The sequence below is a fragment of the Danio aesculapii genome, chromosome 6, assembly GCF_903798145.1.
Source record: "Danio aesculapii chromosome 6, fDanAes4.1, whole genome shotgun sequence".
NCBI classification, from domain to species: Eukaryota; Metazoa; Chordata; class Actinopteri; order Cypriniformes; family Danionidae; genus Danio; species Danio aesculapii.
In genome coordinates, this window is record NC_079440.1 from 47,057,139 (window position 1) to 47,084,965 (window position 27,827).

At 35.1% G+C, this 27,827-nt stretch overlaps 1 protein-coding gene across 1 annotated transcript in view; it reads right to left on the reverse strand.

The window, feature by feature from the left end:
- The window catches only part of cntn3b (contactin 3b), a 119,718-nt gene that overhangs the window by 86,573 nt on the left and 5,318 nt on the right, over nt 1–27,827 (reverse strand). Inside the window, 2 exon segments of the mRNA XM_056460389.1 lie at nt 13,509–13,653; nt 17,425–17,562. Of these exon segments, the coding sequence (XP_056316364.1) occupies nt 13,509–13,653; nt 17,425–17,479 (200 nt within the window). The 5' untranslated portion in view covers nt 17,480–17,562.

Here is a 27,827-nt window from a genome sequence, read left to right on the forward strand (position 1 = left end):
ATTAAATATTCTTTTTTGTATTCAGTCCTTTTTGAAATCATACTAAAGAACAGCAATGGTCATGATCACAGCGGTAGGTTAAGGCAGCAGAATTCAGATATCCGGACAGTAATTGGTGCATGAACGAGGGTTTTTTTTTAAGGGCTAGATGAAGAATTACAAACAATCCAGTCTCCAAGGAGCACCTAACAAGAATCAAAAAGGCTTAGTAGTGACAGGGAGCTGAAGTATTTTCAGATAATGAGTAGAGGGCCTAGGGCTTCCAGCTTTTTTCTATCCACGACCAAAAGTTCCTTGAGAAGTTTAATGGACAATTATCCTGCCTTCGCAAAACCCAACTGTCCAAGCCTCCATCAGCATCATTGTCATTATAATCCGCGCCGCTATTATTACTGGCGCTATTAACATTGCCTCATCATTATTATCATTATCAACTCGATTTCTTTACTCTACATTAATAAACTGTTCAGAGACACACCATACACCTGCTCATTAGACAAAATTCTGCACGGAAAAAAGATGTAAAAATTGCAAAAAAATAAAGTGTCATACAAAACTGTCAGCTCCAATTATCTCCCCCCTAAAAAACGTGAAAGCAAGCAACATTCAACAAAGATCACGTTGGAGACGAGTTAATGAGGGCCGACACACAAGCACCTCTGACTTTCTCTGTGTAATCTCAGCATTTTAACCAGCTCTCCTTCACATACTCATCTCTCACATTTGAATGCTCCGCTGACCAGGGTTCAAATCCTTACAATCTCGAAAGCGTGCTAGGCAGGTTCAAAATCCTGTCAGGTTAAATGTAGGTTGGGAAAAACAGATCTGGGGCTCTTTCAAAGGATCTAAACCAGTAACACGGGGAGGCTTAAAGTGAGTAAAACAGAGTGCCTTTGATGTGTAACAATGCCAAGGTTGTAGGTTTGATTCCCCAGGAAACATAAACTGATAAATATGTATATTCTGAATAGAAGTTGTTGGATGTAAAACAGGACTCAGGACCAATGCTACGTTTTTTTTTGTTTTTTTTTTTACTGCCTTGTAGGGTCAGTGGTTCAAATCGTACTTGTTTTGCTAAAATTCTCCAACCCAGGCTCATTATTGATATGTATCCCTGTATACATTTCTGGAGAGGATTAATTGCATCCCAGGAGGAATTATTTTTTTTATTTATTTTTTATTTTTTTGCAGTTTTTATTCTTGCATAAATCCACCAGAGGCTGCTGTCAACTGACTGGCTGATCTGTGTGTGTGAGTGACTGACTGACTGACCGACCAATTACCCTCACCCACCCACTTCCCTAAACCCAACCAATAGTGTCTTTAAAAGCACCGATTGACCCGCCCACCGCCTTCCCTATACATTTTCAGATCTTACCATGTTCTTACCCTGTTATTTACTGGTTTATTTTATTTTTTGCCTTTTGTTTTTGTTGTACCTGCTTTTTGGAAAACATTCTTCACCGCACTTGAGCCCTGTCGTCACGGTCAACTCCTCTCTGCATCTCAAGTCTGCAGACATACGTGGCGAGCTACTGGGAAAACTGGTTACAGTGGAAAAGCTGTCCACATGGAAGCGTTCAGCGCGAAAAGAAACAGAAGCATTTTGACAATGTCTGAGCCTGTGTTGAAATTCATAGATAGATAGATAGATAGATAGATAGATAGATAGATAGATAGATAGATAGATAGATAGATAGATAGATAGATAGATAGATAGATAGATAGATAGATAGATAGATAGATAGATAGATAGATAGATAGTCTGCCTCACACTGCAATTTTTAATAATCCCAAATGAGTGTAGCTTGTCAGACTGCATGAACATGATCTTCATGTCACACTGTAAGATCTCAATGTCAGACTGATAAACATTTAAGATGAGCCAAACACGGATAGCATTCTGAAATGATACCTCAAAGCAAACAAACAATCTGTAGAGCTAATTTTGCTCACAGCATGCCTCAATAACAAAACCAGGGGGGAAAAGTAAAATAAAAATTTGACATTTCCCTGCGTTGGTTTGAAGTTCTTGGAGAGTAGGGAGGGTTGTACCAATGACTGCTGAGCGAATCATTGGTACAACCCTCTCTACTCTCCAAAAACTGTACTTATCCAGAGCGAGCAGAAGGGCTGCCAAAATCACTCTGGACCCTTCACACGCAACGCACTGCCTCTTTGAACTTTCACCTTCCAGGTGACGCTACAGAGCACTGCGCACCAGAACAGCCCGACACAGAAACAGTTTCTTCCCTCAGGCAATCCATCTCATGAACACTTGACGATGATAACTGTGGAACCAACATCACTACTTGCTATACACTTTTATACACAGATCCACTTATTTAACAACACACTTTACATGCCAATCTGCACAAAACAGCTGCACAAACAACATTGTACTGTATATAGAAATATACCTGTACTTACACTTGTCAATTTGTATATTTCACTACTTCTATTTTTAAAATATATTTATTATCTGTTTATTGTTCTGTCTCTGTAATTCTGTTGCACTGTAGAAGCTCTGTGGCGAAAACAAATTCCTTGTATATTCTGAAGTTGTCACATGGATTGCATCATCAGATATGGCACTTCTTGGTTCTTGATGCTTGTCATAGCTGAAGAAAATTTGATTGTAATGATCATTTAGTGGCTGTCAGTAAACACGTCAATGCTTAGCCTAGGATTCAGGAATCTTTTAAAATTTGTCTCAGACAACCAAATTATGGCTTAAATAGTATAGGAATTAATATTATGCATGCAGAAAGCAGAAGTTATATAGTAGGCTGCCATCACTTTAAGACATGATACACAAATCTGATGTCCATTCATCTTTCTTTTTTTTTTTTTTATCTAATTCAGGACTGTGCACATGAAGGTACTTTCTTAAAAAAAGTGTTTCAGCAACATTATTGTTCATTTATTTGCCACAAAACTGCTATTATTTAAATTCAAGCAGGGTTATATAACCTATACCAGTTCTCATGAAAGGTCTAAAATTACCTGAACATTTTAATTAGCTAGACTTGGCAAAAAACTGACCTTTTTGCAGATGACAATCGCTGCTCTGAAAATAAGTTTACCTGCATGAAAATCTTTGCTTTATGAATGTTTTGAAACCACAAAAGCCACTCCTGTTTTTATTAACTTTGGTAAGGACCAACAAGCCATAGACTATTAGTTAGACACTACAGTCAAGGTTTTTTGTGAATTGATTTCATGCGATAGATAGATAGATAGATAGATAGATAGATAGATAGATAGATAGATAGATAGATAGATAGATAGATAGATAGATAGATAGATAGATAGATAGATAGATAGATAGATAGATAGATAGATAGATAGATAGATAGAAGCTCTCCCTCGAAACTGGGCTTTACAGTATATATCCTGCAATTGCAGTTTATAATAGTTCTGTGTAAACTGTAACACAATTTGCCTTATCCTCCCTACAGACCCACATTACCACGGACCAAAAGCCACAGAATATCAGATAGACACTAGAGTCAAGGTTTTTGTGAATTGTTTCCATGTTGTAGGTCTTTCACTCTGTGCTTTTATCTGAAAAGTGCTAAATGTCCTTTGCAGCACAGACCAATTATCTAAGTGAAGCGAATGTTACAAGCGAGTGGCACATGTAGCACAGCAGCATCTGAAGATATGAAGAGAGAAAAAAAAACAAAAAAAAAACGATCGCCTGAGCAACACAAAACAGGCCAATAAACCTGTATGACACATTTGAGCTCTACTGAGAATCTTCTTCTTTAAAGCCCTATTGGGGAAGTCAAACAACTCGGTTAAACACCTCAAACAGCGAGACAGGCTTAGCAAACAGAGCTGACAAAAAAAGCTGAGAAACACCAACAGAAATTAAGGCTTTTCAAACAGCACATCACCAGTCTTATACATATATATCATGATTTATTATTAGCAACAGCTGCTGTGAATTTTCACAGAGATGACTAATAGTAAAAAGATTATTATTTTTTTTTTTACAACTGTCATATATTTGTGATCAAGGAGGGGAAACTTGTGAAAATACAAGAAAACATACATTTTCATTAGAGCAAATTTGTGGACTAGTTAAGGCTTTTGTCAACAGACAAACAGATGATAGATTGAAGTCTGAATTTTTAGCCCCCTGAATTATTAGCCCCCCTGTTTATTTTTTTTTCATCAATTTCTGTTTAACGGAGAGATTTTCTCAACACATTTCTAAACATATTAGTTTTAAAAACTCATTTCTAGTAACTGATTTATTTTATCTTTGCCATGACAGTAAATAATATTTTACTAGATTTTTTCAAGACACTTCTATCAAGGTTATAATAGTTTTGGATTTTTCATTAGTTTTAGTTTCTATTTTTTGTTTTGACTTTTTGTTTTCAAATTTAGTTAGTTTTAATTAGTTTTAGAGGGAGATTTACTAGTTTTTATTAGTTTCTATATTTTGAAATGACTTATTAGTTTTAGTTTAGTTTTTATTAGTTTCAGAATTTTTTTTTCTAAATGAGGATATTTTTTAGGTGCAAGATTCAAAATCAACAGAATAAATATTGTATAATAAAAACTCAGCCATAAATTTTGTGAAACCTGTATTCAGAGGACACATGAACACTATCATCTACCACTACCATCTACCCATCCTCAAATTCAAATACAACAGCCCACAAGACAGCAGCCTTAAGTACAATATGTGTGCAAGGCTGATTCTGATATTAGATACACAGTAGTGATGAGAAGTTCAGATATTTATCGCGGATGTTAGAACTCAACATTATGTAGTCAGCAATACTAATTCCAGTCAATTAAAACATCACCATGATCTAAAAAAATGTCTAACCGTTTGCAACCCAACTGAAGCATGATTCACCTATTTAAACTCCATTACGATTTTCTTTTATGAAATAAACTTACGTTTCACCAGATCCTCTCATTTAAGCCCTCGGTTTACCCGCGCTGCAGTTGTTGAAGTTTAGTTTAGTCACAGCAGGCTGTCATGTACTGTTTGTGCTCGGTTCGCTGAATCACGCATGCGCAGTTTTATCGGTTCACCACTTATCAAATTTGATCTTAGTGTAACGTCACTGTTCTAATAACTTAATAAGAGTATATATTGGATTATTTAGAGTTAGAGGGGGTATTAGGCTTGTTAAAAAGTAAGTCGTTTGTGGACGAAAGCTTATGTAGACGCGAATCGTTTCAAATGATTCAGTTCGATTGGGTGAACTAGATCAACCGGTTCACTTAGAAGATACTGTTAAAAAGATTCATTCGCGATCGCGGTACAGAGATAAAACCCATTATTGGGCACAAACGTGTTAAAGTAATAGTTTTAAGTATCTGTATTTAATGCCGTCACCGTGACAAGATGATGTTCACTCGTTGTTTTAGCAACAGCGAGGATGACTGGAGGAGAACCGGCTCAGCAGGACAACACAGCGGGTCAAACACAGCGCGGATTAAATAGTTTTACTTCTAAAAGGTTTCGAGTAAGATTATGGATTAAAAACACTTAAAAATACGAAAACGAAGGAGGTTTTTGCTATAATTTTAGTTAGTTTTGAATGTACACAATACAGTTTCAGTTAGTTCTAGTTTTTTTTGAAAAACTCGTTTTTATTTTTATTTCAGTTAACGACAATTATTTTACAATTTACTTTTCGTTTTTTCGTTAATTATAATAACCTTGACTGCTATACAGCCTAAAGTGACATTTAAAAGCTTAACTAGGTTTAATAGGTTAACTAGGCAGATTAGGGTAATTAGGAGTTATTGTATGACAATGGTTTGTTCTGTAGACTATCGAAAAAATATATATATATATGTATCTTAAAGGGGCTAATAAATTTGACCTTTTTTAAATTAAATTAAAAACTGCTTTTATTCTAACCGAAATAAACCAAATAAGAGTTTCTCAAGAAGAAAAAAATATTATCAGACATACTGTGAAAATTCCCTTGCTCTGTTAAACGTAATTTGGGAAATATTTAAAAAAGAAAAAAAAAAAATACAAAGGGGGGCTAATAATACTGACTTCAAATGTAGATAGATGGATGGATGGATGAGGAAAGTAGCCAGTAGTAAGAATTAAAAAGTCAGAGGGCTTATATTGTCACAAGGGGCAAGAACCAGAGATGGAAGTATAACAACAGGTTATTTAGTTGGATGGCAGGTATAAACAAAACTCAATGAATTGCAGGGTGGAGATGGATGACCAGATTGACCAGGTGGACCAGAGGGTGATGTGGTGAAGCCAGGCACACAGATGTATAGAAAGGAAGACCAGGAGAAAGCCACACTAAAGGGGGAGAGACGCAGACACTGAAGATCACAGGGAACGAGAGTGGTAAGTAAACTTAGAACTAGATTAAATACACTGACCATAGAAAGGATTTTGCCCTTTCTACACTTTAAAAAAATCTGCTATTTTATGTTTTTTTTTTTTTCTGTAAAATAACAGCCATTAAATTACGGACTTTAAATGACAGAATTTGACTAGAAATTTTATTTAAGGAAATTTCTGTAATTTAACATCAGTTATTTTACAGGAAATTTCTGTAATTTAATTTAATTTAACTTTTTTTATTTTTATTTTTTATTTTTTTTCTCTCCAACACCTCAGCTGCTGGACATTGAGGCTGCATCTGATATCGCCCACTACTCAGTAAGTACTGCATTTGAATTTAAATTTACTACTCGGCTGTTAGAAAAATACATTCTATACAGTATGAATGGGAGTAGTGTGAATGGAACTCAGATGCACTATATCCTCCATTTTGTCATGATCATGGACCTACCTGCGTCAGTTGCGCCGCTTCACTCCCATTCATTAATTTTCTCAAGGGGCATCATGGGATATCGTAGCATGCATCGGATGCGCACTTCAGAATCTCGCCGGAAGTAGTAAGTCATCGGGGTACTTCTAGCAAGCTGTTTTTCGAATTCTATGAATTCAGACATACTACTCAGCACGCATACTGATTTTAGCATACTATATAGTATGGAAGTATGTGATTTCGGATGCAGACTGAGTGGGGTTGGTGAGGATTCTTATAGTTATGGTGTGCAGGTTTTATTTGAGTGATTGGGAGTGGGGAGAACCTGGCCTGGCCGTGAAATATATGCCAATTCTGACAATTTATTGTAATTTTGACTTTTTTCAATCACCTAATAAAAATAGCAAACCCAAGTTCGCCATGACAATGACAAAAAGTCATAATTGAAAGATATAATTTTGCTATTGTAAAGTCAGCATTATTATACATAACAATGGCTTTTTTTCACATGTTATTCAGTGGTATAAATGGACTTAAATATTATTCAGATCAGCTTCAGTATCTCCATTGAGAATGTGTTCCAATAGAAAATGGTTTTAAAAGTTATCTCAGTTTTTTTTTTTTCACAATATTTCTTTTTTAACGTTATTTTTAAAAAGTAAAAACACTTACTGGCCACTTTATTAGGTACTGCTCGTTAACGTAAATTCCAATTCAGCCAATCACATGGCAAGACTGGAAAAAATTTGTACTGCGACATTCGGATAGTAGGGCCAGAATTCGGCCTCAACAACATGAAAGCATGGATACATCCTGCCATGTACAATGGTTCAGACTGAAGGTGCTGTGTTTTGGGCCCATTAGTACCAATTGAGCATCATGTCAACGCCACAGCCTACCCGAGTATTGTTGCTGATCCTCTTATGACCACAGTGTAACCATCTTCTACAAATCTGCGGTCCAACCTCCAAGGTGTACCTAATGAAGTGGCCAGTGAGTGAATGCTGTACATGCATTCTTAGTAAACATATTACTTCTTTGAAAAAAACAAAAACATGACTAATCCATACTTTTCAGTAATTTGTTTAAAACAAACAAATTCATATATATATATATATATATATATATATATATATATATATATATATATATATATATATATATATATATATATATATATATATATATATATATATATATAAATAATATATTTTGTTTTTTAATGTAACCCTGTAAAAGAATAAAGCAGCTCCAAAAAAAAAAAAGTCTTAAGAGAAAAGCAGAAGGCAGCCAAGTGCTCTTCTCTGACTCAGCTCTGAGTTACTTTTCCATGGAATCTAAAACCGAGATGCAAAATAGCCTGGCGCGTTGAGTTCTCAAGGTTCACACCGGCCCCTGCAGACACTGAAATACCACAAGACTTTGCTGGAATACGGACAATTTCTCTTGACAAAGAAAGTAGCAGGATGTTCTTTGGAGACTCTTCCTCCACTTATTCTTTTGCAGCAGAATTGGCCTCTCTTCAGTCAACATTAGCTGCCTCGACTCAACACACTCGAAATGACTGCTGGGCTGAGACTGAACCTTTCTGGTGCCTCTTCACTATTTTTTGGATGCATTTAAGTCAGGCATTGAGGAATTTACTTCTGGGGATAAATTTACTGCACAAATGTCAATTTTAGCTTTGAGAAGTTATCTTTAAAGCGTCACCAATCTTATCAGTGTCTCGATGTATTGCGGTAAAGTTCACTGAATGATGGTTGTAGGTTTTATCAAACACTCAGAGCAAAAGTTTCTCTAGAATCCACAGATTAAATCGAGGTGATCTTTAAAGCCAGACAATAATACCAGTTTTGGTGGAAGCTACTTTGAAACTGTAGCTTGCTAAAAAAATAAAACCTTAAGAGACAGAAATTGAAGAGATAGAACAAGAAATATTTTAAGTTCCACTTTATATTAAGTGGCCTTAACTAAAATTTACTGGAATTCATAATTTTTTACAATGTACTTATTTTGTAAATACATGCATGCAGTTACACTGTTGACCATTCCTTACACCTTAACCCATCCATAAACATCAACCAGCCGTAAATATCAACAAACCTGTCTTTAACCTAAACCTCAATAACAACAGAGTTGTTCTGCAATACATTATGAACACAAAAGGTACATTCTATTTATTTGGGTTAATACATTAATATATAATAATAACATTATAATAAATATTTATAATAAATATTGTAATGAAATTGGTTGGGTTTAGGAAAGGAGGAGGGTGGGTCAGACGAGTGGCTCTCTTTTTAACGATCTAGGTGCAAAGTCCAGAGCACAAAAGCATTAAGGGCCTGTCAGAATCTACTTTTGCTATTTTAGGATGGACAAATACCCTTTGTGCCATGGTACATGGTCTAACAGGGTTGAGCTTAGTCTCTTAATGAGTTATAGGTGTGTTTTGAGAATAAACCAATCAGTCTCATCTCCCATTCCCTTTAAGAGTTAGTTGTGTCACGCCATGGCGCATTTGCTATTTACATGGCAGACTTTGTAAGTGGAAAAACTGAACACTTCACTAGTGAGAAAACAGTTAAGCAGACCATCTGCAGGGCGAGAATGAGATAATGAGCCTCCTCATTCTTTACTTTCACTTTCACTCTCTGTCGTGGAGAAGGAAATGTGTTGTCACACAGACATCCATTAGCCTACATTATTAATTTCGTTTGTTAAGCACAAAGATTTTTTTCGAAACAAACAAAATTGGTTTCTAATTTCCAGCAAACAAATAAATGAACAATAATAACGAAGTGTGACTGAGTTATATCCAAACACACATGCTGTGCCCCATATGGTCCAAAATGGGTAGGCAAGTCTAAGCCTATTTTTATTAAAACAAATATAAATATATATATAATAAATAATACTACTACTAAATATATAATTTTACAAAAGCCATTATGTCATGAATAAACTGAAAATACATGAATAAACAGCGGAGGAAAGTAGTTCCTCGGGAAAAAGTATTTTTGAGACTCTTTGTGTTTGATTTTCTTTTTTATATACACAATTATGCCGTCAAACTCTTGTATAAACGCAATATCACATGAGTAGCAGTGCGATATGGCTGTGTATCGTCACCGGTGGGACACTAAGGCACTCAGCCTGTGACCTCGAGCCAACGCATGCCTCCCACCACTGCTATATACAGCCATATCGCACTACTAGTGTGATATAGCTCATAATAGTCATATTTCTCTTAGCACTGGTTGTTCTTTTATGGTGCAGAGGAAATGGTTATAATTTCTTAATGTGTAAAATCAATCACACACTCAGCTGGTTCAAGAAAAATCATTTTCATGACAATCTGAAACCAAACACACCTAATATCCGTAAGAAAGGAATTAAGAGAATTAAGGGATTCCAGTGTATTTTAGTGTGACAAAGCTGAAAATGACTGTTTTGCATTTTGTTGAATATATGCATAAGCCACTTTATTTGCTTTCCACCCGAGTTTATTTATGGTTTCACATCTGCATAAATAAACCAAGAGCGAGGTCGAGAAGTCAAACTTTTTTTTTTCGACCTTGGAGATGATTACTGCTTGCAAAAAAGTAAAGGAAGCATCGCAACTTAAACTGTCAGTGTGCTCTACTTCTTCTTCTTCGCCTCTTTATTGATACTCTCGTAATGTTAAATCACCACAAAGATGCACTAAAGGGAAATGTAAGCATTTAAATCGAATGTCACTCACAAGGTTATTACTTCCCTCCCTTGTGCTTGCCCGAGCATTTACATGATGCTGACCCAAGCTACGAAACACAATATACCACAGAGCCGGAGAATGCCGCTATTTTCAGAGCAGACGCCTCACCAGGGAATACACGGGATGGTATCTTAGGATCTCGAGCACAAATTAGTCATTTAGACCCCTCCCAATTTCAAAGCCAATTTCCGTTTTTACAGTACTGTAGCATGCATTTACCCTCTCGGAAAGATAAATCTGGCATGCTAATTCCTAAAGCTCTTGCTGAGATGTGTACACAGCACACAAGTAATGAATCTCGAACATATCTCCGTAGGTAGGCTAAATTGCCTTTTTTTTTTAAAGCAGAACACAAAAGTAAGTTTTTTTTTCTCATTAAAAATCTTAATTAGGATGACGGTGTCAAAGCTAAAAACATTAAAGCTACTCTAGGCGCAACTAAAAACAATTTACAGAGAAAAAAGTAGCAATGAGCAAAGGTATTAAAATGTAAAAATGAATAAAACCGGTATGCTAATTCCTAAAGCTCTTGCTGATATGTGTACAATCTCATACAAAGCCCCATATTTAGGCTGGATTGGCCATTTATTTTAACCAATCTGATGTTTAAAGGTATTGCAACTGGAAAGCAATTGGGAAAAGGGTTGCAGTCGGATGCCACTGGGATAGGCTTTTAGAAATACAGTATGATGGATTTATGCAATGGCAGACCCAAAGGACAAATACATAAATACTTAGTTTGTATTTATGCAAAAATGTTATTCTGAATGACAAAGGATGTCTACTTTTAGACCCAGCTTCACAATAATAGCTGCTACATGGTCAAACTACTAAAACATACTGCATATGAGTGATGGCAATTAGCATATTTTCTGAAAAAAAAGTCAAATCTTAATTAGTACGACAATATTAATGCTAAAAACATCAAAGCTACTCTAGGTGCAACTAAAAATTTATACAGAGAAAGTTGAAAATAGCAACGAACAAAAATATTAAAATGCAAAACAGAAATAAAATGGTGTATCATAAATACCCAGCAGTCAAACAAAGTTATAAGACATTAATATTAGGTTAGATTTAGGTCATGACATCAGCCGACCAAAATTCAATGTCTAGCCAGCGTCTGTGGACGTTATTTTGATGTCCAATAATGACGTGAAGTGACTTTGATATTTTGTTAGTTTTAGGTTGTGCTGGAAAGTGACCAAAATCCAACGTTGAAAAATACTGACATTTATTCATCAGGTATGGCAACTAAAATCCAACATCTGATAGACATCATAGTGGTAACGTCCACACAACGTCAAGCTGTATGGTTGATTTTAGGTTGGATGTTGAACAATGACATCAGCCTGACATATAGGGTTCTGAAGTCAACCTGATTTTTGTTTCCAAACAAAATGCAACATCCTCACAATGTTGGGGTACAACATCAATCTGACGTCATGTTGACGCCTTAAGCCTGCTGGGTAAATTTAAAAAACTTAACGTTAATTGCTAAAGCACTTGCTGATATGTGCACACAGCACATAAATATGTAAAATTAAATGATTATTTCTGTATGTAGGCTAAATTGACATTTTTAAAGCAACTATGTTGATCTTCTGTATGTTTAAAGTTACTGACACTGGAAAGCAAGTGGAATGTGGGTTGCAGTCGGATGCCACTGGGACAGGCTTTTAGAAATACAGTATGATGGATTTATGCAATGGCAGACCCATAAATACATTAAAAACTGTACTTAATTTGCATTGATGCAAAACTGTTATTCTGAATGACAAAGGATGTCTCATTTTTTAAACCAGCTACAAAAAATAGTAGCTACTTGACCAAACTGCTAAAATAAATATCAATGATAATGATTAGCATATTTCCAGAACAAAAAAAATCTTAAATAGTATGACAATAATGAAGCTAAAAAAAACATCAGGTGCAACGAAAACTATACAGAGAAATTTGAAATGGTAGAAATAAACAAAAATATTAAAATAGAAAAAATATTAGACCAAAAGTGGGAAAAAAACTAAACGCTAATTCATAAAGCTCTTGCTGATATGTGTACACAGTATGTAGGCTAGACTGCCTTTTTTTAACAAATCTGTTGATCCACCTTAAAAGTTATTGGCACTGGAAAGCAAATGGAAAATGGTTCACAGTTGGATGCCACTGGGACAGGCTTTTAGAAATACGGTAGTTTACTGGATTTCATGCAACGGCAGACCCAAAGGATAAACACATAAATACTTAATTTGTATTTATGCAGAAATGTTATTCTGAATGACAAGGGATGTCTCATTTTTGACCCAGCCACAAAAAATAGTAGCTACATGCCAAACTGCTAAAATATATATCACTGATGAGAATTAGCATATTTCCAGTACAGAAAAAGAGTTTCTTATTAAAAAAAAATATTATTATGACAATAATAATGCTAAAAAAACATCAGGTGCTACTAAAACAAAAAGGTTGAAAGGGTATAAATATTAAAAAAGAAATAAAATATTAGACCGTAAGTGGAAAAAAAAAAAACTTCTAATCCTAATTTAATCCTAATCCTAATTTATAAAGCTCTCGCTGATATGTGTACACAGCAAACTAAAACAAATCTGTATGTAAGCTAGACTGCCGTTTGCTTTTTTTTTTTTTTTTTTAGCAAATCTGTTGATCCACATTTAAAGTTATTGACACTGGAAAGCAAATGGAAAATGGTTCACAGATGGAGGCCACTGGGATTGGCTGATAGAAATACAGTAGTTTACTGGATTTATGCAATAACAGACCCCAAGGACAAATAAATTGGCTCTCACCTGGAAAATCAATAGCAATCAACGCTATTACTTTTCAAGTTGATCCTTAAGGGAATAAGCTGCCAATTTGCCAAAGCCAACCACCTTAAATGGTTTGTAATAGCAATGAAAGGATGCATAAATTGCTATCATAGGACGCTAGATTAGACTCATTCCTACCTGTATTGAGGAGAAGGGACTCCAGACGCCTCACAGCTTAAAACAGCCTCTTGTTCATGGGAATAGATGGGTAGTATCAGGTCTTCTGGTTCTCGTTTCCAGCTTGGACCAGAGAATTTTGTGTCCTCTGCTTGTGCTGATGAGACTGAGAAAGATAAAAAATGTGTATTTTACTTTAATATTTGAATATACAGTCATTTACAACATTATATTACTTTATGGCAATCTATGGTTGATCCTCGATGGTTTGGATCTGATACTGAATTTTAGTAATAGAGAAGATTCAATGTAATTACACTGTACTTGAATTTTTCAAATAACTTTTGTAAGCTTTTCAGAAATAATGGTTCACTCTCATTCAGTGTAATGCCAAAGCGCAACAGTGCAATAATGATTATAAAATTAATTTACAGTACATGTACATATCGCGAATGTATTTCTGTCATGAACACTCTTTTAGTATGGTAATGAATATTTATAAGGCAATGCTGATATATTTGGTCTTGGCGGTATAGATCTGCTACGCTGGTGCTCCTGCTTTGATTATCATAGCAGAGTAAGTACCGAGACCTGCTACTGCCAGTATATACACAGACATGTCGTCTGAGAAAATACCACGCTGCTGCTGCAAACATAAAATATGTAACCCCCGTAGCAGATCTAATACAGGTGGAGCTAGGGTGGAGGAGAGTCTCTGAAAACAAGCTGCAGATAACAGCGTAATGCAGAGCATTTAAACTGATGAGGAGCAAGCTCATTGGCTGAAGAGGTGGCAGCACCCAATCTCCTGCACCATGTAGTTAATGACACAGGGTCAGATTAGGTGACCTATCAGCATGTACGTGCATAAAGTTTCATGGCAGAATTTTCACTAGAGTAAAGGCTTAATACAGTATATCAAATTTAGGCAACCCAAGCTCATTATTAATATGTACCCCTGCATACTTTTCTGCATACATCCCAGAAGGTACGTTTTCTGCAGTTTTTGTTTTCGCGAATCCACCAGAGACCGCTGTGTACACTTTTTCAGAACTCAAATTTCTCTCTTGATTGCCATTCGCACCTGCTCTTCTCGCATAAGACCGGCGTCGACTGACTGACCAATCGCCCCACCCACCCCCTTCTCTAAACCCAAACGAAAGTGTTTTTAAAAGTAATTCAGAAAAATAAAAGCCCTTCCGGCCACCTGATTTTTACCAGGTTTTCAGATCTTACCACATTTTAACCCTGTTATGCACTTGTTTATTTTATTTTTTGTTTTTGTTTTACGTACTCGAACCCCGTTGTCATGGTCAACTTCTCTCTGCATCTCAAGTCTGCCAACGTACGCGACGAGCCACTTGGCAAACTGGTAACAGCGGAAAAGCCATCCACGTCAGCGGCGTTAAACCGCCCTGTAGTGATCGTTTTAAAGATGAAATGCCACATCATTTAGGCCACGTCACCCTTTGCCACTACTGTATTTTTAAAACAAAAGTTCAAATAAGTTACATTTTTGTTTTCACCTAAATCATAGTGTTTGAACAAAAATGCCTGATTTTATTTTGCATGCTTTGACAGCTCATATGATAATACTGAAGCATATCCTCAACTACAGTAAATGCCATTATTCACACATCTTTGGCAGCTCCATACACTTCATTTTTATAGAAGTGTGCTTCAGGAGACATTACGCCCCCATTGTTAGAATATTATGTAATATATCTAAATAGATTCCAAAGGCTTGCGGCCGTTATTTTCTCTGTATTAATTAAGATTATACAGGGATGCACCTTGAAGCCATGTATACAAAGCAGCCAGAGAATTCATGCTGAAACACCATACTACAGGAAAATAAACTCCCTGTCAGCAGCTGTTGTGGAAAAATCAACAGAAGAATGGTTGTGTGTATCAATTCTGAAATTACAAACCATGGGTTACTTGATGCATGTACTGGTTATAATTGTTCTGTGTTTCGGTTTCATGAATAGACGATGAAAAGAAATGATTTTAGTCTTTATTTCTCCACATAATATCACATGGACATTTATTGATCAAATTTTAGCTTTTAAATACTGCAACCTATGAGCAAAAATAAGTTGCCTTTCAGTTGTATTTGAAATATACTGCATCAGAGAGGTGGAAATAGGCAGCAGTTTCTGCTGAGATACAACTAAACCTCAATCCCAGGTTTCATGATAATAATCTTTGACAAACAGGTATCGGGACACAGCCTCACTGCAGCCTTTAGGGAGACCAAGCATAAATGGATATAAATAGACTGGGTAAAGAAAAAAATATATATCAGGGTTTCTATATTTATCTAAAACATTTTTTGTTAATTAAAATAAAAACATGCATATTAAGATAAAATAGTAATTAGTAAAGAAAATAATATCAGCTTTGTATGCTTATGATGAAGTAGAAAGAGCGAAAGAAAGAAAAAAAGAGCGAAAGAAAGATATTTTTAGCATATTTCTTCTATTTTTTCATATTAGCATTATTGAACATGTTAATAGCAGAATTTCTAGCATGTTGTTGTTAGCATGTTTAGTACGTTGCTAGCAGGTTTTAACCACAAACATTAGCTTGATTTGGAGTTTTGCTAGCATTTTTCTTTATAAAAAAGTGGGACTAGGGTTAGGAATTATTTATGTTTGTTTTTATTATACTTTTTTGTTTGCTTGTTTTCATAGGATAGCTAGCATGTTTAGTATGTTTCTATCGTGATTAGCAAGATGCTAAGCACACAGCAACAAGCATTGCAAAAATCAAACATAGATTTACATAGAAAACATAGAAACCAAATACCATTTTAACCAAACAATGGTTTATTTGTGGCAAAGCTGGGGTTATACAAATGGTAATCAGTGGTTTAAATAAATAAATAAACAAAATCAACCAATCAAGTCAATCAATCCATAAAAATCAAGGACTACTTTCACTGTGTCTTACTGTTATTTTTTTCTGAACATAATATGATAATCAAGTTCAATGGCATTCAAAATAACAATCTATTCCAGAAGAGTGCACAAATAAACTCATCAAATCTCAGTGTCTCCTCTCAAACCTCCTCGGAGGACTGAATGAATCCGAGGATTAAGATCGCAATGAAATTCTTTCTTTTATGACAGTCCATTAAACATAAACAAAGAAAGAGCAAGAGAAAGAAAGAAAGAAAGATTGATTGAACATGTTAATAGCAGAATTTATAGCGAATTACTGTTAGCATGTTTAGTATGTTGCTAGCAGGTTTTAACCACAAACATTAGCATGATTTTGATTTTTGCCAGCATTTTTCATTAAGAAAAAGTGGGGGTTGGGTATTATTTATGTTTGTTTTTTATTACACTTTTTTTGTTTGCTTGTGTTCATAGGATAGCTAGCATGTTTAGTATGTTGTTAGCATGCTTCTATCTTGATTAGCAAAATGCTAAGCACACAGCCACAAGCTTTGTGAAAATCAAAGATAGATTTACATAGAAAACATAGAAACCAAATACTGTTTTAACCACAAATCAACCATGGTTGCTGCGCTAATAATAATTTAACCATGGTTGATTTGTGGCAAAACTGGGGCTATACAAATGGTAATCAGTGCTTTAAATAAATAAAAAAACAAAATCAACCAATCAAGTCAATCCATAAAAATCAAGGACTTCTTTCACAGTGTCTTACTGTTATTTCTTTTCTGAACATATGATAATCAAGTTCAATGACATTTAAAATAACAATCTATTCCAGATGAGTGCGCAAATAAACTCATCAAACCTCTGTGTCTTCTCTCAAACCTCCTCGGAGGACTGAATGAATCCAAGGATTAAGATCGTAATGAAATTCTTTCTTTCATGACAGTTCATTAAACATAAACATCGAGCACCAAAATAAAAACAGAAAGAAAGTCAGCAGTTTGACAAACAGCAGGACAATAATTTACCTGCGAGGCAGCCAATGATTGATAGCGCCACAAGTCGTTTCCATAGTAACGTCATCTTTAGTTGCCAAGGGCAAGTATGACTCTCATCCAATTGCTTGTGAATGGAATGATTTCTCCCTTGAATGTGAGACGGATAATCTGTGGGGGAAAGTAATTACAGAAATAATTAAAATAAGACATTCTGCGTCAAAAAAATGACAGACACGCTGCTTTTATAGACAGATCTGAAAGACTACACCTCTGCTGAAGCGATCACCTTGACTGTCGGGACAAACGCTGGTGAAACATTGTTGGATCACAAAGAAAGTTAACAACTGAGATGTTTTCAATGTGATGCCAACTAAAATATTAAAGAACGGCAAACAAAAGCCCTCAGAGACTAGAGTCAAAATGTGCAGAAAATCAATGCGATGATGTTTTGAGTGTGAATGACAGATGGGAGCGACGCTTGGATGGAAGAATAAAACAAGAAAGCAGACAGTTATAGAAACCCCCAACTGTTAACTCTCTATATTCATCCTGCATTAAAAAAAGGGAAACTGCTTTTGAGATCCTGTGCTTTTGTTGATGCCGTCTAAATTATGCATTATTATTTGTGATACCAAAGGAACAAACAGAAACCTGCAACATCAGAGAAATAAGGGGGCTGGAGTTTATTGACCTCAAAAGCTACTTTCTCTAGACTATTAATAGGAGCTAGGAGCCAACCTAAATACCGTTAGCTGCTTTCATTAGCACATACTGTAGCATTCCACCCACATTTACAGGCAAAATGACATCGTCTGAGGCCCTGGGTTTAATCTGACAGTATAATTCGCAATGTCTCCTCAGAGAATTTTGATTACCAGAAATGCAGCCATTTTGCAGCCATGGCGTTCATGGATATCTTAATTTCACTGTGATATTCTTGTGTTCAAACAGATGGAGTTAAACCAAATGGAACATAAAGCTAGGGTGTGGAGTTTTTTAAAGTTCATTCATTCATTTTCCTTCGGCTTAGTCCCTTTATTCATCAAGGGTTGCCACAGTGGAATGAACTGCCAATTTATCCAACATTTGTTTTAGACAGCGGATGCCCTTCCAGCTGCAATCCAGGGCTGGAAGACACTCTCTCATTCACAAACATACACTACAACCAATTTAGTTTACACTACAACCAAAATCACCTTTAGTGCATGTCTTTGGACTATGGGTGAAAGTGGAGCACCCAGAGATAACCCACGCCAACACAGGGAGAACATGCAAACTCCACACAAAAATGCCAGCTGGCCCAGCCAGGACTCGAACCAGCAACCTTTTTGCTGTGAGGTGACAGTGCTAACCACTGATCCACCATGCTGCCAGTTAAACAATGTTAAACTGAAAGGGTTAGTTCAGCCACCATCATTTCATTACATTTTTGTCTTCAGAACACAAATGAAGTTATTTATAATCTAATCAGTGATATTTGTGCATCTCTGCTGAATGCCTATTCACACAAAACTCCAACACTGCTTCAAAGCTGTCCATAAAGAGATTAAAAAATAAATCCATATGAATCAAGCAGTTTAATATGAAGCTCAAATGTGCTGGAATAAAATAATGTCTTCAACACATCACACAAAATCTGCACACAATGCAGTCCTGTAGCCAGCCTGGTAAAAGGGGTAGTTCGTTTTTCTCAAAAAGTTGACATTTTTGCAGTCATTTTCCTTATTTTTTATTTAGTTATATCTGCATTTTAGTGACATTTTAAGCATTATTTTTCTGGTGAATTGGCTTGTCAGATAATCATCATAATCACTTTTTGATGTACCAAATATTTCTTAAAGACTTAGAATAAAGAATTATGGAAAAAATACTTATTTTTAAAATACTAATTAACTACATCATTAGATAAGAAAATAGGAATCTGTTAAAGTTTCAAATTAAAAACCTATTGTCATTTATTAGGGAAAAAACTAAATGACCATGCAGGGGTGCATTTCCTAAACAACGATGTAACTCACAGCTGAACTATTATAGAACGATGCATCGTTTGGGAAAAGAACAATGTAGTGACGAGTGTTTCCCAATGATATTGTTTTACACACACATGCATTTAAAAAAATCCAATATTAGTTTTGGTAAAAACATGCACTCGTTTTCCATATTAATTGAAATGTATGTAAATGGCACACATAGGGCCTATGTTTCCTTTACAAATATTATTTGAGAATATTCCATATTCTTTTATTAAACATAAAACCTCTAAGCTGACATGTAATCTCATATTTAAATCATATACCATTAATGGTTTTAATTTACAGTAGGATATTTATTAAGAAATGAATCCTACTTAACAACTACAACAACAATAATAATAATGATAATAATAACAATAATATTAATAATAATAATAATTATTATTATTAAGTGGGATATATATATATATATATATATATATATATATATATATATATATATATATATATATATATATATATATATATATATATATATATATATATTTATTTATATATGTGTGTATATATATATATATATATATATATATATATATATATATATATATATATATATATATATATATATATATATATATATATTTCTTTCTTTCTTTATTTTTTTCTTTTTTTCTTTTTTATTTATTTATCTATTTATTTTTAAGTACAATTTGACATTTAAACCACTGCAGAAATGTTCTAACCAACAGGCCCATGTCATATACTGTAAGCCTACAGTACAGATACATTTCTTAATAAATAACCTACTAGAAATTAAAACCATTAAAGTATACTATATACTTTTGTTTTCACAAGCTTTGGAGACGTAAATTCCGCTTTTAAATAATAGGCCACCTATAGCTTTCGTCATGAGCCACGGCTGCATTTAAAATGGCATAAACGTTTTCAAAGCACACTACGAAGGGTGTGCAATCGTCAAAATGAATATCGCTAAAACTGAACAGTAAAAATACTTTTAAAGCAAATTACACCTAAGAGAGATGACCTTAATGTTTTTTTTTTATCATTTTAAGTTTAAATGTGGAACGTTCTAAATGAATAGGGCATAGGGGGTTAACTGGGACTAGAACACAACCAGGAACTATGCTTCTAATTTCAGCTCTAGAGGTGTAGCCGCAAGCGTACAAGTTTTCGACGCAGCTTTCGAATGTTACTTGGAATGATGGATTTTGGAAATGCCAAATCCATGAACTATATTTGCAACGACTGAACTTGTGACCTTAGTTGGCTAACGATGGTTTACGGAAATGCAGCTCAGCATGATCTCTTTTCCTCAGTCAGAATTTGGCCATTTCAATAAAAAAAAAATCATGAAAAGATTTAGAATAAAAGTTACTTGTAAAATGTTTTCTTTATTTGAAAACAATACAGGGGCAAAGAAAGACTTCTCTTACGTCAGATTGTGTGTTTCTTGCACAGCTGGATGTTGGACTCATGAAAAATATTTGCTTGCATTGGCCAAAACTAACTGAAGTCACAACGAAGCCACAGCCAACAGATGATTTCGCTTATAAAGCCTTTTTCAAAGGGTTATGTTCACTATTTATGATGGCATAGCTGTCAAAATAGGACAAATGAGTTCATTATGGGACAAATTATGCACTTTTGTCAGTGATGTCAGTGAAACCCCCCCCCCCCCCCCCTGGCTACGGGCCTGCAATGTGTGCAAAAGCAATGATTAATAAAGGACTGCAGACCATAGAGAATGCACATGTTAACAAAATGCAATATATTTTCAAAACAATACATTTTTTCACCACAAATTTTGATTATTTAATATACATCCATATTTATTTTGTACATTAATGAATTGGCCCAAGCAATTCATTTTATTTCAATGCCTATACTCGACTACCAACCCAAATAAATGAATCATAAAAACCCATAAATATAAAATGAGTTAACTGAATTTTGATAGTATAATGTTCACTAAAATATAGATAGTGATGTCTCATTTCTTTTATTCTAAGCTTTTCCAATGCTCTCTGAGGCTCTAGATCAAAAAGCTGCATTTACTCTGTTACTCTAAAAAGTTATCTTGACAGACTGGTGAGCACTGTGGGATTTTTATAGCATTTCATGAGGGCTTCACTCCTGTGAGAATTGGAGATTTTTCTTTACTTGCTTCCAAAATCCCTAACTGTCACAGTTCCAGCTCTATAGCCTAAGGCCATATGATTTTTTTCTATCTAAAGAACCAGTTAGACAGTCTTTATTTAACACCCTGAGGTTTAAAACCATTTGTCTACACTATTTTTCTCAGTTCTGTTCCGAAAAGCTTACTCTTTTTTTTTTTTTTTTTTTTTTTGCAGCACTGGCCCTTTAAATGAATAAAAGCATGAAGGCTTAGAGGAAGAGTAATCTGCTATCGTTTCGTTATAATTGCATAATCTTCAGAGGAGCCCCTTGTTTAGCGCTGTATCCTGGTGGGGATAACTGCTGGGTGTCTGTCGTAATTGCAGGGACAGGGGGTCCCTGGGCGGATTTGCCTGGCGTCTTTTAAGTTTGGGGGCACGTTATGCTGCAGGAAACTCTGTCAGATTGGATTACACAGCTCTGCTTTTGACGCAGGACAAGAGGGGAGAGGGATGTAGTGAAAATCATTTCAGCTGTCATTGTTTCTCTTTATGACCTCTGCATGCAACCTGTGCAGTGTATGCAACCCAACAAAAGCACACTAACAGGCAAGCCGACACAATAAATAACACACCTCACAGCAAGGCTTCCAAAAGCAGATTTTTGTAGGGGAAAAAAGTAAATGCAAGCCTAACAATGGATGTAGTTTTGAAATTGTGTTCATGTCACATACAGCATCAGGAGAGACAAGCCATGAATTGCAATTACAAGCAATCTCTCATGAGCTCCCCCCACCCTAAAAAAAAAACATTTCAGTGGTGTCATTTTCCACCAGCTTCCACCAAGCATCTTATTAAGCAGAATGATGAGCATTCGACTGGCAAATGTAATGAGGCAGTGCGGCATCACCTCTGCATCAGTGCTATGCAATGAAAGCCACTGCACGCTTCCATTGCACCAGTAAATGAGTCACTGCTTGGTTACCAAAAGCATCGTTTTGGCATACAGCTAATGTAAGAAGTGGTTAAAGGCATATTTTTTTCCAGCCTAAAGAAACGACTGAAAAGTATGTGAGGAGAATGGGGGAGCAATTCAGACTGATTTCAGTGTCAGGATGAAAGGATTTGAGCCACATGCACATGTAATTGCAAACGGATAACACATTTGGCAGAGATGATGATCAGTGTGGAGTGTGTTAAGCAACATGTCAAGGACTGTAGCTCTCTGGTTATGGTGCTGATGTATATATTGAACCTATCTTCAAGTAAATTTCCCACTTTAAGTCAAAATAGATTACAAATGTTGATTTTTTTTGGGGTTTTTTTTTTTTGGTAATGCTGTAAATCTTACATATCAACATGGATCTTTTGTTATTAAACTCTTTTCACACAGAGCGTTAAGAAGCAGGACCAATGTGGTAAACTACGTCATAGTGATGACACATATCTTTACAATGATGGTGTCATTTTAGTAATATTTTAAGCACTATTTTTTAGCTGAGTTAGCTTGTCGGATGGTCATTATAATCACTCTTTTTGATGTACCAAATATTTCCTAAATATTTACAATAAAGAAATGTAAAAAAATACAAATTAATTACATCATATATTCTTAAAAAAGGAATCTGTTAAAGTTTCAAATTAAAAACTGTAGCCTACTGTCATTTAATAGGCAAATAACACACTGACCAGGGGTGCGTTTCCCAAACAACGAGGTAACTCGTGGCTGAACTATCATAGTATGATGCAGAATGGGGGACCAATTCAGGCTGATTTCATAGTGTCGGGATGTAAAGATTTGAGTCACATGTAATTGCAAACGGATAACACATTTTGCAGAGATGATGATCAGTGTGGGGTGTGTTGAGGAACATGCCAAGGACTGTAGCTCTCTGGTTATGGTGCTGATATTGAACCTATCTTCAAGTAAATTTCCAACTTAAAGTCAAAATAGATTACAAATGTAGATTTGTTTTGTCTAATATATATATATATATATATATATATATATATATATATATATATATATATATATATATATATATATATATTTTTTTTTTTTTTTTTTTTTTTTTAATGCTGTAAATCTTACATATCAACATGGATCTTTTGTTATTAAACCCTTTTCACACAGAGGTTTAAGAAGCGGGACCAATGTGGTAAACTGTGCGTCATAGTGATGACACATAGCTTTACAATTTTAAATGCAGATTGACGATTACAAAAAAAAAAAAAAAAAGGATTTAAGCAGTGAGCATGAAGCGTTACACTATCTGTGCTGAAGCCAAGATTGTTCACCGGTAGAGGAACAGTAAAGGGTGTTTTTGTGTATGATCAAATAAAAGAAAATGCATAAGCATGGATTCTTGACTTGGAAATCTCAGATCATGCTGTGTATAAAAACACAAGATACTATATGGAAAATAATCCACCAAGAGAACAATTACAATTTTACGAAAGACTGGCCTTTCTATGGGAATCAAGCCAACCGTAATTACACATAATTACACTGAAAGTTTTAAAGGACTGAAATTACACTTCTTTTTTTTTTCAATGTTTTGACATAATATCAACTGAAACATGAAGAGAGGGTGGGGCATAGAGTAGTTTAAAGTGCAACAGTGTGAACATAGTATGCTTGTGATTCAAAGGGATAGTTCACTCAAAAACTCTGCCATCATTTACTCACACTTGACTTGTTGTATTTTGAAGATTGCTGAAAACTTGTAACCATTGACATCCATAAGTTGTCATACTATTCCATTCTATGGAAGCCACTGGTTACAGATGCCACTGGTTTAAGTGACCTTAACTATTTCTTTAAGTCAGGTAGTGTTTTTAAGCACATTGCATTGAGCTGTTTCTGGTGTGGACATGGTGTTTTGCTTCAGCTCAGTCAGGGGTCTGTGGGCAAGATGTCTCAGGCTGAAGGTTTAGGCCTGTGCTATTCTCACACAGCCAAACTTAAATACTAATGCCAGCAGGTCTAAAATCGATTGTATTTTAAAACTGGAGCACCCAGAGGAACCCCCTCGCAAACATGGGGAGAACATGCAAACTCCACACAGAAATGCCAACTGACCCCGCCGAGGCTCGAACCAGCGATACTCTTGCTGTGAGTTGAACATGCTACACACTGCGCCACTATGCAGCCCAATTAATTTAACCACTGAGTAATATTAATTACTCACATGGACTTACTATATGTTGGGATTAGAATGTGGTTTAGGTTTAGGATTAGTTACATGTAATTATGAATAATTCATTGTAATTACCATAGTAATGCATGGGATATCTGTTACTGCATCACCTCAAATGTAAGTGTTCCCTGTAAATGTATTGTCAATGTTCCCAGGACAGTCTCTTAGACGCTATGGTGTAACCTATACTTCATTTTTGTAAAATTTAGAATGTTATTTGTTTCATATAAAAGAATACTTCACCCCAAAATTTTTACTGAATCATGATTTACAGTACTGACTCTCAAGTGGTTCCAAACTTTTATGATTTTGTTTCTTCTGTTGAACACAAAACAAGATATTCTTAAGAAAGCTGAAAACCTGTAACCATTGACTTCCATCATAAATGGAAAAATAGTAGAGCAGGTCTCAAATTTTAAGTATTTAGGCACAATTATTGACAATAAACAGAATTTTGATAATAATGTAGAGGCTGTTAATAAGAAGGCAAGTCAGCGCCTCCTCCTCAAGTTGAGAAGTTTTAATGTTAGTACAGACTTTAAACTTGGCCATATAGATCATTAATAGAGAATGTTCTCACATATGATATTGTTTCATGGTTTAGTAACACAACACTTAAACCGAAGAGGAAATGATAGCAAATTATCAATCAGGCAAATAAGACAACAGGTCACAAACAACATTTGCTGCAGATTCTATTTGACTCCTTTATGGAAAAAACAGCAATTGCGATTTTAAAGATATCACACATCCTCTTCACTCAGCTTTTGAAGTTTTACCATCAGGATGCAGGTTTAAAATTCCTAGAGCCTGAAGAAATGCTTATAAAACGTAATTTATCCCACTTGTGATTTTTGTCTTGAATCGGATGACTGTTTGAAGTGTATGGGGTGGTTGTCAAGAATGATCTGCAGTAATATGTATGGGATAATTTGGTTTTTAAGTTTTTAAATTATGTTGTTGTCTTGATAGGTGTTGCTGTTTTGTTATTCTTGTATTGTTGTATGTATGCAGTTGTCGTCTTAAATCCAGTGTTAAAGACAAATTTCCTTTCTGTGCCAAGTAGAATAAAGTTAAAACTAAACTAGCAGGACAAAATAAATGCCAGGGAAGGCAAAGATTACAGGTTTTAGCATTCTTCAAAATATCTTCTTTTGTGTTTAACAGAAGGAAGAAGCTCATAAAGGTTTGAAACAAGTAAAGGGTGAGTAAATGATGACACACTTTACATTTATGGATAAACTATCCCTTTAAGTGCTATTTGTTGTTTTTTTAATTCAATGGCTTTCATCCTCAGACAAGAGGGTTTACCATCATAACAGCTGTCTTTCCAGGTTAAAAGTTTCTCACAGAAATCCTGTAGAATCTGATGAGAACTTCAAAACTCCTGAAATGTTTCCAATTTTGTCATTCAGTGAGCAGTCCATGATGTCTGAGACTAAGACTAGGCTAGAAGTTCTCAACTTGTGGACTATGGTCATGGATGGGGCCATGGACTGCTCTAAAAACATTTTATTGACAGGATTGATACTCCAAGACTAAATACTAATGTTGATTGAACTCATTTTACTTGGTAAAGTTTGTTATCTCTTGACAAACTAAATGTCTGAAAAGAACGGCTACTGAAATCATCTCCGTCATGCTCTTGAGCAAGCCACTTAACCCCAAGTTACTTCAGGGGGATTGTCCCTTTTAATAAGTGTACTATAAGACTCTTTTTAAAAGTGTGTCAGCTGAACCTTAGCATTACATGTACTTTAGACTATAATTACTGTAGATCAACTGCACAGTGGTGCTTCAACTGACATTGAACATTTGGTGTAGGAGCTGGTTTCATATTTCTGCTATAAATCATCAGTTCTTGTAACAATATGGTGAAGTTGACTGCATATTGTCTCTTAGCCAGTGATAATAAATCATGTCCCATGCATGACCATTGAAGCGTAGTGATTTGCAAAAATAAAGAGGTCTGCTGCAGCCAGTGTTGTTAAGAAATATAAATATTAGATGAAAATTGGAAATGTTGTAACTGAAATATTTTTTAAATAGTTTTGATTGAAGCAGTTTGAGTGCAAGTGGCCAACTATACACTGTAAAAAATATCTGTTAATTTGCGGGTTGCATATTTTGTGATTCCCTGCTTTTTTCCATTTATCTGTTGTTATGAATTGCTTTTATGGGAATGTAAATTCTGCTCTGTCAACTTTAGATGTTACAAGTTCAACTGTGCAGTTTAACAAAGTGACTTTTAAGGGCTCTTTTTTAACGATCTAGATGCAAAGTCTAAAGCGCATGGCGCAAAAGCATGAAGGGCTGGTTCGAATCCACTTTTGCTATTTTAAGGATGGAAAAATACGATTTGTGCCCTGGTGCATGGTCTAACAGTGTTGTGCTTATTCTCTTAATGAGTTATGGGTGTGTTTTGAGTATAAAGTGCATTAAACCAATCAGAGTTTCATCTTCCATTCCCTATAAGAGTCAGTTGTGACATGCCATGATGCATTTGCTAATTACATGGCGGACTTTGTAAGTGAAAAATCTGAATGCTTGACTACCAAGAAAGCGGTTAAACAGACGATCTGCGCGAGGATTAAGAACGAATCTCCTCCATTCAACCTCTTTACTTTCTCTTTCTCTTTACTTTTGCTCTTTACTTTACTCCTTTACTTCCGTGGAGTAAGGAAACGGTGGAAACTCACTCCACTAAAGACATTCATTAGCCTACATAATGAATTTTGTTTGTTAAGCGCAAAGATTTGTTTCAAAACTATTTCAAAATTCACTTCTAATTTACAGCAAATAAATAAATGAACAATAATAAAGTGTGGTCAAAAAACTTAATTTTATCTAAACACACATCTTATTCTTATGCCCCACATAGTAATGCATACGTCTCCAAAACTCAACTGGTGGACAAATCTAAACTTGTTTTTATTAAAACAAATATAAATATGCATATACTAAATAATACTGCTAATAATAATAACATTATACAAATGCAAATTGTCATGAATAAACTGAATAAAGCCCCCCCCCCCTGCATGAAGGAATGGAGATAGTGTTTTTTTATTTAGAATTTTTTATATATAATTTTTTTTGTAACATTTTTGTCCTTTCATTTTTTT